This window comes from Argiope bruennichi, chromosome 6 (assembly GCF_947563725.1).
Source record: "Argiope bruennichi chromosome 6, qqArgBrue1.1, whole genome shotgun sequence".
In the NCBI taxonomy this organism is placed as follows: Eukaryota; Metazoa; Arthropoda; class Arachnida; order Araneae; family Araneidae; genus Argiope; species Argiope bruennichi.
The window spans coordinates 55,547,782-55,563,050 of NC_079156.1; the positions used below are offsets into that span (position 1 = coordinate 55,547,782).

At 29.5% G+C, this 15,269-nt stretch overlaps 1 protein-coding gene across 2 annotated transcripts in view; it reads left to right on the forward strand.

The window, feature by feature from the left end:
- LOC129972652 (zinc finger C2HC domain-containing protein 1C-like) overlaps positions 1-15,269 on the forward strand; it is a 64,805-nt gene that overhangs the window by 3,566 nt on the left and 45,970 nt on the right. The window contains exons 2-3 of one of the 2 annotated variants that reach the window (XM_056086865.1): positions 10,936-11,479; positions 11,618-11,832. In XM_056086865.1, coding sequence (XP_055942840.1) covers positions 10,999-11,479; positions 11,618-11,832 — 696 coding nt within the window. In that variant the 5' untranslated portion in view covers positions 10,936-10,998. Of the gene's footprint in view, positions 1-10,935; positions 11,833-15,269 lie in introns of both variants that reach the window. The other variant, XM_056086864.1, reaches the window with a different exon arrangement.

Below are 15,269 nucleotides of genomic sequence, written 5' to 3' on the forward strand. Positions count from 1 at the left end.
CTATGATCGAATACTTGGGGATTTTCGCAAAACTGGGCCTGAAATTCGCTATCACTTTTCAAAATAGAACTGCCACCGCCGCCCAAGATATTCTGAATTAGTCTCTTAAAATGTAAGTGGTCTACAGGGTCGTTAAAAAAAATGAGCGATTACGGCTAAAGTAATTTGTTGCTCCATTAGAACCATAACGAAGAATTTTAGCGCCTGTAATCCAACAGAATTACCAACCTGTGATTGAGGGGGGGGGAATACTTGCTACTACTGGGATAGGGCTGAAAGTCACCCACTTTCTGATCAATGCTGTGCAAATCGGCAGTTCTTCAAAATATTAATTAGCAAACTTTCGTCATCTCTAATCATAAGTATGGTTAACTTTAAAGCTAACATTTTGAATTTAAAAGGCATTCAATCATTGACTCTATATGAATTTTTGGTTTCTTGTATAGGTAGTATAGAGACAAAATTGTAATCGGCAAAAAATTCGAACTTGAGATTTTGACAAATTTCCACAATTTAGACCCCCCCCCCCTGAGTTCCAAAAACATATTTTTGGAAAATGTACGTCTGTCTATGACAAAGATCGCGAAATCTTTTGAGCTAGAAAGATGAAATTTGGTATATGGCCTTTGCACCAAATTTATAGATTTCTATCAAATTTGCGTAAAATCCGTTCAGAGGAGATCCGGCTGTTCGAATATAAGTTAATAGGATAACTACAAAACGTAGAGAGCTAGATAGATGCAATTCGTTACAGGGATTTAACATTTATAGAGTAGACAGCTGTCAGATTTTGAGCCAAATCCAACAAGGCGTTGATACCCTCCCTCCAGACAGCAAAAGTAAATGGAAACAAACTTTTTTTTTTGTTTTAATGTCGTAAACAAAATAAAAAAAAATCGTAATTTCAAAATAATAATAAAAAAAAATATTTTAGGATTAGTTAAGACGAAATCTCATCATAATTTTAACTTTTTCGGCAGGAATGAAGAATTAAATATGAAATTTTTAAAACAATTAAACCAAATGAAAAACTTTCTTATAACCGTTAAGTTCTTTGCATTTTTTCTTTCTCTGATATCGTTGAACGTCCCATTATTATTTAAAAAAATTAATAAATAATCCAGATTTAACATATGTATTGCTTAGGTAATTAGACGATTGCTAACCGAAAGAAGAAAAATTTCTGGTATTCGAAAGGTAAACAACCCGGGAAATGTGTGTTTACCTTTTCGAATAACAATAGAGTAACCACAAACGGTGTGCCTAAAAGTAGAATTAACAAATAATGATATTTTAAACTCATTTGCTGTTAATTTAATGTTTATTAAAGCTTTATTTTTCCATTTCTCTCATCGTACCATCTTCAAGTGCAATATAAATATTTATTTCGACATAATAAGTTTAGTTTAGTTTAGTTATATTAACATCCCGTTGTAAAGCGGTACTAGGGCTATTTTTTGGGACGGACCTCGTAATTTTGAGCCGCGGTCAGATGTCGAGAATGACACCTGAGCTGGCACCCTCCCTCTCCACACCACACCACACCAGTGGGAGGACGTTTGGCATGACGGATTTAACGTGCAACAGACTCCCTTAGATGACGGTTCTTTGGTGGAATTGGGTATCGAACCAGAAACTCTACGGCTCACAAGCCGAGACCTTACCACCAGGCCACCGCGGCCTTTAGACATAATAAAAGTATTCATTAAATATTTCGAACAATACTGGCAAAGAAAACCTCAAATATCATCGGTTAGGTCCATCAACCAATCAGAAAACAAATAAAACACAATGTTTATATAAAAAAAATTATATAATAGATAGTTAATTTTTAAATGAACTTGAAATATCAATTACTCGTTTTGTTCTGAACATGCTCTTTTAATTAAAAAATAACAGAAAAATTCAAAATCAATACCCTTTTAATGTTTTAAAAGGTTAATGTTAATGTTTTAACAATGTTTAATTTTTTAAAAACCTTGTTTATGGAGAGTTTTTTTTTTTATTTGTTGTATTTATAATATATATGCATAAAAATTTCATAACTATATTAGTTTGCAAAAATGCTTAGTAGAATTCTCCACCCCATAAGAGGTTTTAACATTTCTAATTTTAATGAATAATAATTACTGATGGTTTTGAATTATATGCAGAGATAGCTTGGAATTCCCATTCTAGAATTTAGCAGTTTATAAGTAACCATGGAAGAAAAAACAAATTCCTTAATTTGAAAGGAATAAATTTAACTAAAAGATTATCAATTTTAAAGAGAAAACAATCTGAAAGTTTTTTTTAGTGTCAAATACTTAATTCTTCTTGATTTAATATTTGATATCATTACTCAAATTCGCATTTTAATATGAATTATCTCTAAGAACAGAATATCAACAACTACAAAATCCAGATAACGGATTTTTTTAATTTAACGCCTGCCGGGATGCACATAAATCACAGTTAATAAATACTCAAGTACCAGAATATCAAATTTATTTATAAGGTGCACTTTTTCCCGATCGATCGAAACCAAAATTTGATACAGAATTACAATTATAGTCGCAAGATCACAAACCAAATTCCATTCATTTAATTCGTTTGCCGACTTGTGGGGAATGTCACGGAGTGCTTGAACTCAAGGTTCTTAACTTCCAGACATAGCAGGTGAATAGAGTAATAGCATGGCAATGAGATTACTTAGTAAGTGGTATTAAAGTCTTTGCGATTTTGAATTATCGCGTTGAAACACTGATGAACGTAAAGACCTAAAGACGGTCAACATTTTGACAGATTTGGTTTAAAATTTGATAAAGAATCTATATTTTAGTTAAACTGTGAACCAATTTTCAATTACCTAAGGCTGTACGTTTTTGAATATTCGTTTTTACGTGCATATAAAAGAACAGAGCGATATATTTGAACAGAACCACTTGATATATTTGATTCCAAATTGATATGGTTCTACATTATAGCCCTGTGTACCAAATTTTATTTGTGTAGTTCTTTAATTACGGAATTTACTTTATTCGAACAACTGAACTGACAGAATCCCTCGAAATTCATTCAAAATTTAGTATAAATTTACAAATTTGTTGTGACTTGAGCAAATTTGTTTGTGTCTTGCTCCAGTCATTTTTCAGTTATCCTTTTCATAGACAGACTTAATTCTAAAAATGTGCTTTTCGTGGATATTTGAAAAGTGGAGATTTATCAAAATCTTGAATTCGAATATTTTTTGACGATTATGATATATAATTCTTATATGAGAAAGTAAAAATTAGTTTTGAAAACTATGGTGTAATATAATAAAGCTGTCTTAAAAAAAAAAAAAAAAACCTTTATTGCTTATAAATAAACTTGCATTTGTCATAGACAGTCAATAATAGACAGATGAGGATAACTGAAGCATGGAGGTTCATCAAAATCAGGAATTCGAATTTTTTAATGATTATTGTATTTTTTCTTTGTAAAGTCCGTATACGAGAAAGTAAAAATTGTTTTGAAAACTATGGTGTAATATAATAAAGCTGTCTTAAAAAAAAAAAAAAACCTTTATTACTTATAAATAAACTTGCATTTGTCATAGACAGTCAATAATAGACAGATGAGGATAACTGAAGCATGGAGGTTCATCAAAATCAGGAATACGAATTTTTTAATGATTATTGTATTTTTTCTTTGTAAAGTCCGTATACGAGAAAGTAAAAATTGTTTTGAAAACTATGGTGTAATATAATAAAGCTGTCTTAAAAAAAAAAAAAAACCTTTATTGCTTATAAATAAACTTGCATTTGTCATAGACAGTCAATAATAGACAGATGAGGATAACTGAAGCATGGAGGTTCATCAAAATCAGGAATTCGAATTTTTTAATGATTATTGTATTTTTTCTTTGTAAAGTCCGTATACGAGAAAGTAAAAATTGTTTTGAAAACTATGGTGTAATATAATAAAGCTGTCTTAAAAAAAAAAAAAAAACCTTTATTACTTATAAATAAACTTGCATTTGTCATAGACAGTCAATAATAGACAGATGAGGATAACTGAAGCATGGAGGTTCATCAAAATCAGTAATTCGAATTTTTTAACGATTATTGTATTTTCTCTTTGTAAAGTCTGTATACGAGAAAGTAAAAATTGTTTTGAAAACTATGGTGTAATATAATAAAGCTGTCTTAAAAAAAAAAAAAAAAACCTTTATTACTTATAAATAAACTTGCATTTGTCATAGACAGTCAATAATAGACAGATGAGGATAACTGAAGCATGGAGGTTCATCAAAATCAGGAATTCGAATTTTTTAATGATTATTGTATTTTTTCTTTGTAAAGTCCGTATACGAGAAAGTAAAAATTGTTTTGAAAACTATGGTGTAATATAATAAAGCTGTCTTAAAAAAAAAAAAAAAAAACCTTTATTACTTATAAATAAACTTGCATTTGTCATAGACAGTCAATAATAGACAGATGAGGATAACTGAAGCATGGAGGTTCATCAAAATCAGTAATTCGAATTTTTTAACGATTATTGTATTTTCTCTTTGTAAAGTCTGTATACGAGAAAGTAAAAATTGTTTTGAAAACTATGGTGTAATATAATAAAGCTGTCTTAAAAAAAAAAAAAAAACCTTTATTACTTATAAATAAACTTGCATTTGTCATAGACAGTCAATAATAGACAGATGAGGATAACTGAAGCATGGAGGTTCATCAAAATCAGGAATTCGAATTTTTTAATGATTATTGTATTTTTTCTTTGTAAAGTCCGTATACGAGAAAGTAAAAATTGTTTTGAAAACTATGGTGTAATATAATAAAGCTGTCTTAAAAAAAAAAAAAAACCTTTATTACTTATAAATAAACTTGCATTTGTCATAGACAGTCAATAATAGACAGATGAGGATAACTGAAGCATGGAGGTTCATCAAAATCAGTAATTCGAATTTTTTAACGATTATTGTATTTTCTCTTTGTAAAGTCTGTATACGAGAAAGTAAAAATTGTTTTGAAAACTATGGTGTAATATAATAAAGCTGTCTTAAAAAAAAAAAAAAAAAACCTTTATTACTTATAAATAAACTTGCATTTGTCATAGACAGTCAATAATAGACAGATGAGGATAACTGAAGCATGGAGGTTCATCAAAATCAGGAATTCGAATTTTTTAATGATTATTGTATTTTTTCTTTGTAAAGTCCGTATACGAGAAAGTAAAAATTGTTTTGAAAACTATGGTGTAATATAATAAAGCTGTCTTAAAAAAAAAAAAAAAACCTTTATTACTTATAAATAAACTTGCATTTGTCATAGACAGTCAATAATAGACAGATGAGGATAACTGAAGCATGGAGGTTCATCAAAATCAGTAATTCGAATTTTTTAACGATTATTGTATTTTCTCTTTGTAAAGTCTGTATACGAGAAAGTAAAAATTGTTTTGAAAACTATGGTGTAATATAATAAAGCTATCTTAAAAAAAAAAAAAAACCTTTATTACTTATAAATAAACTTGCATTTGTCATAGACAGTCAATAATAGACAGATGAGGATAACTGAAGCATGGAGGTTCATCAAAATCAGTAATTCGAATTTTTTAACGATTATTGTATTTTCTCTTTGTAAAGTCTGTATACGAGAAAGTAAAAATTGTTTTGAAAACTATGGTGTAATATAATAAAGCTGTCTTAAAAAAAAAAAAAAAACCTTTATTACTTATAAATAAACTTGCATTTGTCATAGACAGTCAATAATAGACAGATGAGGATAACTGAAGCATGGAGGTTCATCAAAATCAGGAATTCGAATTTTTTAATGATTATTGTATTTTTTCTTTGTAAAGTCCGTATACGAGAAAGTAAAAATTGTTTTGAAAACTATGGTGTAATATAATAAAGCTGTCTTAAAAAAAAAAAAACCTTTATTACTTATAAATAAACTTGCATTTGTCATAGACAGTCAATAATAGACAGATGAGGATAACTGAAGCATGGAGGTTCATCAAAATCAGGAATTCGAATTTTTTAACGATTATTGTATTTTTTCTTTGTAAAGTCCGTATACGAGAAAGTAAAAATTGTTTTGAAAACTATGGTGTAATATAATAAAGCTATCTTAAAAAAAAAAAAAAAACCTTTATTACTTATAAATAAACTTGCATTTGTCATAGACAGTCAATAATAGACAGATGAGGATAACTGAAGCATGGAGGTTCATCAAAATCAGGAATTCGAATTTTTTAATGATTATTGTATTTTTTCTTTGTAAAGTCCGTATACGAGAAAGTAAAAATTGTTTTGAAAACTATGGTGTAATATAATAAAGCTGTCTTAAAGAAAAAAAAAAAAACCTTTATTACTTATAAATAAACTTGCATTTGTCATAGACAGTCAATAATAGACAGATGAGGATAACTGAAGCATGGAGGTTCATCAAAATCAGGAATTCGAATTTTTTAACGATTATTGTATTTTCTCTTTGTAAAGTCTGTATACGAGAAAGTAAAAATTGTTTTGAAAACTATGGTGTAATATAATAAAGCTGTCTTAAAAAAAAAAAAACCTTTATTACTTATAAATAAACTTGCATTTGTCATAGACAGTCAATAATAGACAGATGAGGATAACTGAAGCATGGAGGTTCATCAAAATCAGGAATTCGAATTTTTTAATGATTATTGTATTTTTTCTTTGTAAAGTCCGTATACGAGAAAGTAAAAATTGTTTTGAAAACTATGGTGTAATATAATAAAGCTGTCTTAAAGAAAAAAAAAAAAACCTTTATTACTTATAAATAAACTTGCATTTGTCATAGACAGTCAATAATAGACAGATGAGGATAACTGAAGCATGGAGGTTCATCAAAATCAGGAATTCGAATTTTTTAATGATTATTGTATTTTTTCTTTGTAAAGTCCGTATACGAGAAAGTAAAAATTGTTTTGAAAACTATGGTGTAATATAATAAAGCTGTCTTAAAAAAAAAAAAAACCTTTATTGCTTATAAATAAACTTGCATTTGTCATAGACAGTCAATAATAGACAGATGAGGATAACTGAAGCATGGAGGTTCATCAAAATCAGGAATTCGAATTTTTTAATGATTATTGTATTTTTTCTTTGTAAAGTCCGTATACGAGAAAGTAAAAATTGTTTTGAAAACTATGGTGTAATATAATAAAGCTATCTTAAAAAAAAAAAAAAAAAACCTTTATTACTTATAAATAAACTTGCATTTGTCATAGACAGTCAATAATAGACAGATGAGGATAACTGAAGCATGGAGGTTCATCAAAATCAGTAATTCGAATTTTTTAACGATTATTGTATTTTCTCTTTGTAAAGTCTGTATACGAGAAAGTAAAAATTGTTTTGAAAACTATGGTGTAATATAATAAAGCTGTCTTAAAAAAAAAAAAAACCTTTATTACTTATAAATAAACTTGCATTTGTCATAGACAGTCAATAATAGACAGATGAGGATAACTGAAGCATGGAGGTTCATCAAAATCAGGAATTCGAATTTTTTAATGATTATTGTATTTTTTCTTTGTAAAGTCCGTATACGAGAAAGTAAAAATTGTTTTGAAAACTGTTGTAACATAATAGAGCTATTTTTAAAAAAACTTTATTACTTATAAATAATCGTGCATTTCCAGCATTAAATTTTAATAATTAGATACTATTTATTAGTGTTATATACGTTTTATTATATATGTCTTTTCATTTATACGTCACTTTTATTTATGCCAATCCTTTGAAAAACGTATAACTGGTGCTTTAATATATTTTTAAAATTTACTTGGAAATCCATGAAAATTATTCATAATTGAAAAATTGAAAAAGTTGAAATAACGCTGTTCATTCGCAAAGATATTTCCCAGAAAATAATCCGGACATAGCGCAGCCAATAGGACGTCATGATGGATGAACTTGGTCAAAGGCCTGTGTGTCCTGCATTTGATGATCGAAACTTCTGTATTGGATTTTCAAGCAGGAGAGGGAGGGTTGGAAGAATACCTAGTGACATCCATGCTCGCTGTTGCGTTACTAATCGATATTGACCATAGTCCAGAAAAGGGATGATGGGGCTAGATTTTCGTTTAAGCTTCCTGTATAAATTTTAAAAAAATGTGAAGAAAATTCTTAATGCGGGGTACCTTTTATAACATGATTATTTCTCTAATAATACCGCGACTTCTTTTGTACAATAAATATCTTGCAGTTTAGAAAAAGCATATAATTTTATTAGACAACCGAAAACAACATTCAGTTAGATTTTAGATTGGATTTGATAACAAGCATTTTGCAGACAGAAAAAGCTAATGATATCACTAGACAGTCTTTAATAGTATTCAGTTAGATTTCAGATTGTATAGCTAGAATTTTGCAGACAAAAAACATACGATATCACTAAACAATAGTTTCCTGTATAAATTTTTAAAAATGGAAAGAAAATTCTTAATGCAGGATACCTTTTATAACATGATTATTTCACTAATAATACCGCGACTTCTTTTGTACAATAACTACCTTGCAGTTATAAAAATCATGTAATTTTATTAGACAACCTGAAACAACATTCAGTTAGATTTTAGATTGTATAAACAAGCATTTAACTGACAAAAGAAGCACATGATATGACTAGACTGCCTAAAATAGTATTCAGTTAGATTTTAGATTGTATAGGTGGCATCTTGCGCATAGAAAAAGCATATGATATCATTAGACAACCTGAAATAGCTTTCAATTAGATTGTTTGTCGTACGGCAAGTATTTTGCAGTGAGAAAAAGAATTTTCATTTTGTAGTCTCTTGTTATTGTAATTGTGAAATAGTAATTTTAACCAACGTACGGATATATACTATTTTAGCCATCAATGGCTTAATAGATGAATTAAAAGTCTTAGAAAAGATAGCAACTTACATACATATATACTTAGAAAAAAAATGCGTGTGTGTTCCCAGTGCCCAAGCAATTTATCATATTTACAACTAGGAAATTCGGCACGCCAGTAGCTGTAATGATGTTTCAATACGCCCTGAAGTCTTAATTTTAAAGTTCATTGTAGAATTTTTTTATTAAATATTTTGTACTGATAGGAAATATTTTTCTAGCGCATTTGTTCTTTGGATCTTTTGAAATGGTCTTAAAAAATATATGTTTTTTCCGATGGAGCAAATATTTGACATTCTAATGAAGTTTGTTTTGATAATCAAACGTAATTTCCTGTTCCCAGTTTTCCTTTTAGATTTTAATTGCCATCAGTTTTATCAAGATGTTTAAGAATTAAAATGCCACATCCTGCATTCTAATTAAATTATTATTTTCAAATATTTGGTGTAGATAACTCTAATGTTTCTTCATAATACCTGAAGCAATAATGGTCGAAATATCTTTCTTTATTGATTTAAAATTGCTTTCCTAAATAGTTTTTTTTCCACGTAAGGTAAGAAGTGGGGTGGGGTATTCCATCCACTTGGCAGAGAACCAAATGAGAATAAAAATTCCAAGAAATATGAAAATTTATGCAGTTTAAAATATAATAGCATTATTTACAGCAAAATCTAACTTTTTAAATTCTTTGTCTGTTTATCATGCGATGTCATCAAAAATAAACGTGTAAAACCATTTTTTTTCATATATAATTTTATTTTGTTATTATGATGCTTTTAAAAAAAAAATTCCGCTAATGTTTTTCTTATAACAAGTAGTGCTATTCAGATATTTGCTAATATTTACTAAATACTTAAAATGTCTATAGATTTTTAAAACTGCATATGGTCATTTGCAAGATGTTGAACGTGGAATAGTTAATAAATAACAAGTAATCTATAAAAATGCGATAGAACGAGAAAACTGTCTTTAAATTGAATTCGTAGTTTCTTAAAAAGAATTTCATATCTGAATTTTTAAATGATTCTGATGTAGCAAATACTTTCACTCATAGTAATTTTAAAAAATCAGGAGAGTTTCATGCATTCTCAATCAAGGCTAATAAAATAGGCCTGAATAAGAAACCTTTAGTACATAATAACACATTAAAAAAATATTTGCTTTTAGTCCTTTTTCTTGGAATTCATAATAATTATATATCTTTTTCTAAATTAGAACCTAATTAATTTCCTAATTTTTCTTAATTTAGCCCATATTGTCTTCATTTTAAAATCTCTTATTTCCTGATCCAATTCCCACTTATTTATTTAATTAATGCTGCACGCACTCTATGAAACTGCTGTCTCAGTATTTTCTCACGCTCCAAGTGAAGAAACAAAAATCTTTAATACTTGCAATATTCTTTTAAAGATACCTAAATTCCCCTATCCTAAATTGACACGGTTCAAAGAAATCCCTATCAAAATCACATTATAAAAACCACCGAAGGGAAAATTTCGATCCCGTTTGCTCTTGTGTCGCGATCTAGATTGACTTATCTTATCAATCTTCCTTGTACATATTATGCCTCCCGGAAAGGAATAAACTAAAGTTAAACATTCAAAAATGTCTTCTATTCGGCCAAGAATCTGCTAAATTATATTTTACACCTGAGCGTGCACACACACACACACACACACACACACACACACACACACACACACACACGTATATATATATACCAGATTTGAAGTATACTATGTCTTTGATATTATTGTGAAGTTTCCAAAAAACGCTGAATAATATTTATACAGCTTTCTTAAATGCTTGAAGAGAAATAATCAGTTAATTTTAACTTTGATCTCATTGTAATTACCTTATTGCGAAGGAAATGAAACTGCTTGCATTTATTTTAAATTTTAACGATTTTTTCCCTATGAATATATTATACTTTTTGCAGGTAATTATGACCATATTTTCGTTATTTTACTATGATTTGTATTGCCATGCCATCATTTATTTAAATTATGTTTCTATATTTCATTAATACAAGATATATTTTCCTATTACAGGATTATGGAATAGATTTTGTACTAGTTTATTAGTTTCATAGAAATTTTGATACCACAAACAAAATGCCTTCTAAATTGGAGCAAATGCAACTGCAATTCAGGCAGCGCCTCAAAGAGGAACGGATGATCAAAATACACACGGATAATCAACAAAAGGCCCTAAGCAAAGTCCAGAAATATGATGCAGTACACACCAGCACAGTCCAGACTGCGGTCACAGTACCGAAGCCCCAGCCTGCCATAGTTCCTCCTCAGTCACATCACTCTCCAATCAAGAAAGGTAGTCCTGGAGTGGACAGATCTCGACCCCTTCCACCAATTTCCAAGGAACCAAGAAATACTTCCAGTAATCGCAGCAGTCCCACTGAAAATGGCACAAGGATATCCATGACATCCAATAGCAGATCTAGATCTGTGGATTTAGAACAAAGGTATGTAGCTTCAAGACAATTACAAAACGGTTCTGTCAAGATGCCACCAAACAATGAGCTCAGCAAGCCAGTGAGTTTGTACTCGGAACCAGAGTACCAACCCGAATCATCACCTCCAAGAATAGGTCTGAGTAAGCCGATCAATGTGGATCCCGAGCCAGATTACCAACATGAGGCATCGCCACCAAGGATTGGCCTTACAAAGCCGGTCAATATAGATCATCAGCCAGTGTGCCAACCAGAAGCATCACCACCAAGAAATGGTCTCAGTAAGCCAGTCAATGTGGATCCCAAGCCCGTGTGCCAACCTGAAACATCGCCACCAAGAAATAGTCACAGCAAGCCGGTGAATCCAGAACCTAAGATATCGTGCCAATCAGTTACTACGCCTGAAAGGAAATTGAACCAAGATGTTAAGAGTAGACTAAAGCAGGCTGAATTACAACGTTTAAAAGCCAATGCGAAGGTAAGTTAAAACTGTTAACTTCTTTGAAACATCTTACTTATTTAAGACCTGTTTTCCTTGTTTCAAAACATTACCCCCCTTTTTGCATGCCCTGATAAAGACATACCTTGTTTTAAAATTTTAAGATTATCATTCAAAAAATATCTGATACATTTTTAGATTATTAATATGATAACATGCATGCATTCACATATTGCCACATAATTTCAGTAACGAAATAGATTATCTTTATCATATACAAACTTTATACTCCTTCATGCATAATTTGACATAGACAAACCCTGTTTAAAAATTTTGAGCCAATCATAAAAAAAAAAAAAAAAATTGATGCATTTTTAGATTATTAATATGATGCGCGTACATGTATTAATATATTACCAAATAATTTCTGTAATGGAACACGATGTGTAATTTTTTCTTAATTTAATTTCGCGATTAAGTTTTTTCAACATGGAAAAATAATTTAGTTAACTTTTTCAACTTGATACTTTAATTATGTCTTTTTTTAAAGAAGATGTTAAGTTCAAGATTTGCTGCCGTACTTTTTTTTTTTTTTTTTTTTTTTTTTTTTTACCATATTCTTTTTTCCTATCAATTGAGTTCAGTATGATGAGTGGAACAGCGATGGAGACAATGATTTTTTTTTCACCCTTCTAACAGTATTAGAATAGATCATGTAGATATTATATTCAGTGTTGGTGTTGAGAATTTGCCAAAGAAAGAAAATGGTTTATTGAAAGTTTCCAGGTTCGACTGTTCAATTAATTTTCCCTAAATCTTTACCAGTAGAGCGAAGTGAAAGATTTTCTTACCGAAAAATTGTGATCTTCTACCGAAAAAATGATCGAGAAATTGTAAGGAATAATTAAAAAAAAAAAAAAATACCATGCCCTGCGAACATTTTACACTTCTTAAACACAAATGACAACTGGAGGTGAAAAAAAAAATCATGTCCTCGAGCGCCTGTTACCTTTATTATGCCACGTCTAGTCAAGACAATAAGTTGAAAAACCTTTCACAGCTAATTTAGGGCGTCTTTTCAATTAACAGAGACAGTAATAATAGAAAGATCCTCTCAACACGGAAATTAATACTATTCGAATAAATTGTGATACAAAATTAGAATAATTTAGTAAAATGAGGTATCTACATTTAATGCGTAATAAAGATCATTAATAAGAATTTAGAAGTAAAAAAAGCACATTTTTTTAAAAAAATTTTTTTAGGTAGATTCTTATACTAAAATATGGTTCTCATGGCAAGATTTCGGGAAAATTTCTTCAGTTCTTCACCGATCTAGCTCAAAGGGGGGTAGAAATGGTGGGAAGTTGAAATTTTCATTTAGCTATAACTTTCTTAATACTGAAGTTAGAAAAATAAATCTAGTTAGTCAAATGAGCGCCTCATTGCGACGAACAACTTTTATATTTAAAGTTTTTCGATAATTGCAATATCTTAGAAGTTAGGGGTGGGAAAGTGATTTTCAAGCCCTAATATTGACTCTTTCTAACATCAACAATTTTTGTTGCCAGATAGTAACTAGGATGTGAAGGAATCTACCTTTGCGCTTCAGCTTGCCGAGAAGAATTTTTTAATTTGAAATATTTAAAATTAAGAAAAAGGGCAATTTGAAGTATTTTATTCAATAATTGTGACAAAGCGGAAGTTTACTTTTTTTATTATTATTCTTTTAAAATCGGGACTGCCCATCTTCATCCGGGACATATGGTCACTTCAAAACGACTGCGTGTTATTCTATCCAGTTTTTATAGATAACGACTTCATCGTCCAAATAGCCAGTCGCAAAGTTCAAACCAAAAGTAAACGCTTCGATGATTTTTAAGATTTCGATCTCTACATTTGGTATCTTTTACATAAACAACCATTTTTATCCTTTTTTTTCTTCTGTCTGACCTCTATTATTCTTCCTTTTCTCCCCTCTAAACCTACGAACAGGTTTCGTGTAATGTGAATGCCCTCTCTTAAGACAAGCAGCTTTTCCAACATACGCCCACAATTCTTCTCGATTGCTTATATTTTACTGGTAAAGCTATGGAGACTGAAATTAGCTTTTTTAATGATATCCACCAACCCGACCATCACTGCTTGTTTATGATAACGCAGAACCATCTGGCCCTTGTTTGGCTTCAGACCATTCCATTCAAGACCACCTTCTTTATTGAGGGGGGAGATAGAGATGTAAATTGGCACGTTTTTTAGATATGCGTGGAAGTGATTCGCATTATTTGCCATTTGCTGGGCAGACAGACTGCTTGACTCAGTATTGGCTTCCGTCTGGAAGCAAGTTTCTAATGTGCAATGTTGCACGCGAAAGGGCCTTGACTTCTAATGCAAATGTGTGGTTTATATGATTAAAAATGATACAGACAGTGTATTTCGATTAACGATAAAACGCATACTTTTTAGATATTGTAATAACATAATTATCTGCTTAGAAATGTTAATAATCTTTAAAGTTTAGAGTTGAATGCCCTCAGCTATTTTACCTTGAAAAAATATTTTAAAAAATAAATTGTAAATAAATATTGAATATAATAAATATTTGATAAAAATATGACATATGTGATATAAAAATTTAATAAAATATGAAATAAAATTATATATACATATATAATTTAAATCTTAATTAATTTCCTAATTTTTATCATAATTTAACCCATATTAACTTCATTCTAAAATATTATCTCATTTCCTGATCCTATTCCTACTTTTTTATTTCATTAATCCTACACGCGCTCTAGAAGATTTTAAATTCAGCAAGTTCTCACGCTCCGAGTAAAGGGATAGAAAACTAATGCTTAGCACATTCTTTTAAAGATACCTAGATTTCCCTATCAAAATTTCATTGTATAAACCATTCGAGAGATTTTCGCTCTCTTCTGCTCTTGAGTCGCGATGTAAACTGCTTACGTATGCGTCGCGATGTAGACGTTATCTCTTTTCTTCTTCCTTGTACATAATATACCTCTCGTGATGGAATAAATTGAAATAAAAAAATTCAAAAGTATCTACTCTTCGGCTACATATATATATACACACACACACACACACACACACACACACACACACACACACACACACATATATAACTTTTTTACATATAATTTCTTTAGGTCTATGATTAATTTCTGAAAAAGTGCAATATAATTTTATTAATAATCTATCTTTCTACTATTTTCATTATTAATCTAATTCATTTAATAATACGCTATTTCAAAAAAAAAAACAATATATATATATATATATATATATATATATATATATATATATATATATATATATATATATATATATATATATATATATATATATATATATATATATATATATAAATGTTGGGGTTTTTTACCAACAGAGTCCATAAAAATGTATTTTTAGCGATTGATGTTAGTCATTATAAATATTGTTAGTAGCTT